Source organism: Mercenaria mercenaria, chromosome 9 (assembly GCF_021730395.1).
Source record: "Mercenaria mercenaria strain notata chromosome 9, MADL_Memer_1, whole genome shotgun sequence".
Taxonomy (NCBI): Eukaryota; Metazoa; Mollusca; class Bivalvia; order Venerida; family Veneridae; genus Mercenaria; species Mercenaria mercenaria.
In genome coordinates, this window is record NC_069369.1 from 17974254 (window position 1) to 17977945 (window position 3692).

General features: G+C 44.0%; 1 protein-coding gene across 1 annotated transcript; it reads right to left on the reverse strand.

The window, feature by feature from the left end:
• Nucleotides 1-267: 267 nt before the first annotated feature.
• On the reverse strand, nt 268-3233 carry LOC123545994 (adhesive plaque matrix protein-like). The gene is given in 6 exon segments (XM_053550429.1): nt 268-515; nt 638-878; nt 924-1173; nt 1280-1397; nt 1400-1901; nt 3195-3233. Coding segments are annotated over 6 exon segments (1398 nt in total).
• Between the last annotated feature and the right edge of the window lie 459 nt (nt 3234-3692).

Below are 3692 nucleotides of genomic sequence, written 5' to 3' on the forward strand. Positions count from 1 at the left end.
GTAAAGTCGTCTAACTAATTGGTACGTCGCTCTGGCGTCGTTTAACAAGATATTAGCCGTTGACAATGCTGTGTGTAAGGTGCCTTGGGTTTGTAAAGTAATTACAGATTAAATTAAGAGATCTAGTGTCTACTAAGGATATCTCGTTTTATTAACATTGCAGCTGGGTTTAATCCCCCAACCCAGGTATTGTATAGTGTGCAAGTTTGACGTTTGAGGTATTGAACAGGCCTGTTTTACAAGATGATGCTTTTTGTACAGTCTATTTTACACGGTCATTCTAATTCTTTGGACACGTGCCTGGTGTTTGTACGAGGGTTGTGTCTGGTGTTTGTACGAGGGTTGTGTCTGGTGTTTGTAAGAGGGTTGTGCCTGGTGTTTGTACGAGGGTTGTGCCTGGTGTTTGTACGAGGGTTGTGCCTGGTGTTTGTAAGAGGGTTGTGCCTGGTGTTTGTACGAGGGTTGTGCCTGGTGTTTGTACAGGGTTGTGCCTGGTGTTTGTACGAGGGTTGTGCCTGTGTTTGTACGGGTTGTGCCGTGTTTGTAGAGGGTTGTGCCTGTGTTTGTAGAGGTTGTGCCTGGTGTTGTAAGAGGGTTGTGCTGGTGTTTGTACGAGGGTTGTGCCTGGTGTTTGTACGAGGTTGTGCCTGGTGTTTGTACGAGGGTTGTGCCGGGTGTCTGTAGAGGTTGTGCTGGTGTTTGTACGAGGGTTGTGCCTGGTGTTTGTACGAGGGTTGTGCCTGGTGTTTGTACGAGGGTTGTGCCTGGTGTTTGTAAGAGGGTTGTGCCTGGTGTTTGTACGAGGGTTGTGCCTGGTGTTTGTACGAGGGTTGTGCCTGGTGTTTGTACGAGGGTTGTGCCTGGTGTTTGTATTGTGCCTGGTGTTGTGAGTTTTGTACGAGGGTTGTGCCTGGTGTTTGTACGAGGGTTTCTGTGTTTGACCGGTTGCTGTGTTTGTAAGAGGGTTGTGCCTGGTGTTTGTACGAGGGTTGTGCCTGGTGTTTGTAAGAGGGTTGTGTCTGGTGTTTGTACGAGGGTTGTGCCTGGTGTTTGTACGCGAGTTGTGCCTGGTGTTTGTACGAGGGTTGTGCCTGGTGTTTGTACGAGGGTTGTGCCTGGTGTTTGTACGGGTGTGCCTGTTTTGTAAGGTGTGCTGTAGTACGGGGGTTGTGCCTGGTGTTTGTACGAGGTTGTGCCTGGTGTTTGTAACGAGGGTTGTGCCGGTGTTTGTACGAGGGTTGTGCCTGGTGTTTGTACGAGGTTGTGCCTGGTGTTGTACGAGGGTTGTGCCTGGTGTCTGTACGAGGGTTGTGCCTGGTGTCTGTAAGAGGGTTGTGCCTGGTGTTTGTACGCGGGTTGTGCCTGGTGTCTGTAAGAGGGTTGTGCCTGGTGTGTCTGTACGAGGGTTGTGCCTGGTGTCTGTACGAGGGTTGTGCCTGGTGTCTGTAAGAGGGTTGTGCCTGGTGTTTGTACGCGGGTTGTGCCTGGTGTCTGTACGAGGGTTGTGCCTGGTGTTTGTACGAGGGTTGTGCCTGGTGTTTGTACGAGGATTGTGCCTGGTGTTTGTACGCGGGTTGTGCCTGGTGTTTGTACGCGGGTTGTGCCTGGTGTTTGTACGAGGGTTGTGCCTGGTGTTTGTACGAGGGTTGTGCCTGGTGTTTGTACGAGGGTTGTGCCTGGTGTCTGTACGAGGGTTGTGCCTGGTGTCTGTAAGAGGGTTGTGCCTGGTGTTTGTACGAGGGTTGTGCCTGGTGTCTGTACGAGGGTTGTGCCTGGTGTTTGTACGAGGGTTGTGCCTGGTGTTTGTACGCGGGTTGTGCCTGGTGTTTGTACGAGGGTTGTGCCTGGTGTTTGTACGAGGGTTGTGCCTGGTGTTTGTACGAGGGTTGTGCTGTGTTGTACTGAGTTGTAGCTGGGTCTGTACGCGTTTACATGTTTGAACACATTGTCCTTGTTAGTACGAACCGTTGATCTGTGTTTGTCGAGTTGCATGTGTTTTGTTATGATTATCTGTTTTACGCAGGGTTGTGCCTGGTGTTTGTACGCGGGTTGTGCCTGGTGTTTGTACGAGGATTGTGCCTGGTGTTTGTACGCGGGTTGTGCCTGGTGTTTGTACGAGGATTGTGCCTGGTGTTTGTACGCGGGTTGTGCCTGGTGTTTGTACGCGGATTGTGCCTGGTGTTTGTACGCGGGTATGCTGTCCGGCCCGGGTCAACGACGTCTTTTAACTTTGTTTACATTTTTTTTTCTTAATTATGTTTTTAAATCTACTACTATTGAAATTTACTGAACAACTGTGATTAGAACTCAGTGTATCACACGAATAAGATTTTTTTTTTCATTTTCAACAAGACATCACTCCAGGTTAATGTAAAAACATACATTTAACCTTTAGCTTGCTGGTGGCAAGTGGTTTTGCCTTTGCGACAAGTGCAGACAAAGATCAGCCTGATCATGGTCTTGACTGTTCGCTATTCAGTCAGTAAATTTTCAGTGAACACCCATTCGAACAATAAATGGTATTGCCCAAATCGAATGATGGGCCAGTCCATTTTAGAAATTTAGCAGGCTAAAGGTTAATGGAAGCATGCAGATATTGAATTTCTTTTATTTTTCATTTCACTGGAAATCATAAAACAATCCATTTACAGTCAAACCTGTGTTTAAAGACCACCTCTGAACAGAGACCACCTGGCTCTAAAGACCACATGTTTTGTTTCCCATTTTAACATTTACAGTGTATTTAAACCTGTGAATAAAGACCACCTCCCAATAAAGACCACATTTTGGCTCTCCCAAGGGTGGTCTTTATAGGCCTGTTTGACTATATATGTGTTTTATAACTTATCAAGTTATTAAAATAAATGTTGATGGATGATTGAGCTATCTTTTAAGATAAGTCAACTAAAATTCTTGTTTTCTAAAGTTATTGAAAGTTTCTAATGGTGTTTTCCTAAGTTCTTGAACTATTTAATGTTTTACTCGTAGCAGAAGCTATGATAAATGAAAGGTAAATCGATAGACTGTAGTGCAGGTCGACCTATAGGATTCGTAAGTTTTGCAAATTCATAAAAAGGCGTGCTCCCACCTTGATCAGCTCCTTATGTAGAGCATAATACTGTAAAGCGGCGAAATCGTACATAAGGAGCTGATCAGGGTGGGAGCACACCTTTTTATGAATTTGCAAAACTTACAAATCCTGTAGGTCGACCTGCACTACAGTCTATCGACATTGTAGTCGAAAATTATTTTGGCGGTGAAGGTTTCTTTTCTAAGTGTCATTCTCCTAACCACGCCAAATATATGATGTTTTTGTCCTGATACTGTATAGATAATCGTATGTATACTGAACTGTTGTATACTGTAGTAAATAATATAAACTATGATTCAGTCACTTTGTTTTAAAAAATGTCTTTTTGTAAATTTCTTTATCTGTTAGACAAAATTAATTCATTTTTATACATGCGAATTCGCAACAACATCTAGCATTAATCCTGCTGTTTGGTCAATCAAATTCGCAACATTGTTTTTTTATGCTTTGAATGACATCTTTGATTAAATACGACATCAATATAATAAAAGTCATTTGTTTCATCTGTTGTCATTAACTTTCAAAGTTTTGAAAAACATACATACCAAACGCCCAATCAAAAATACTGTCGGTTATATTATGAAGATAAAAAAAGTTCCTA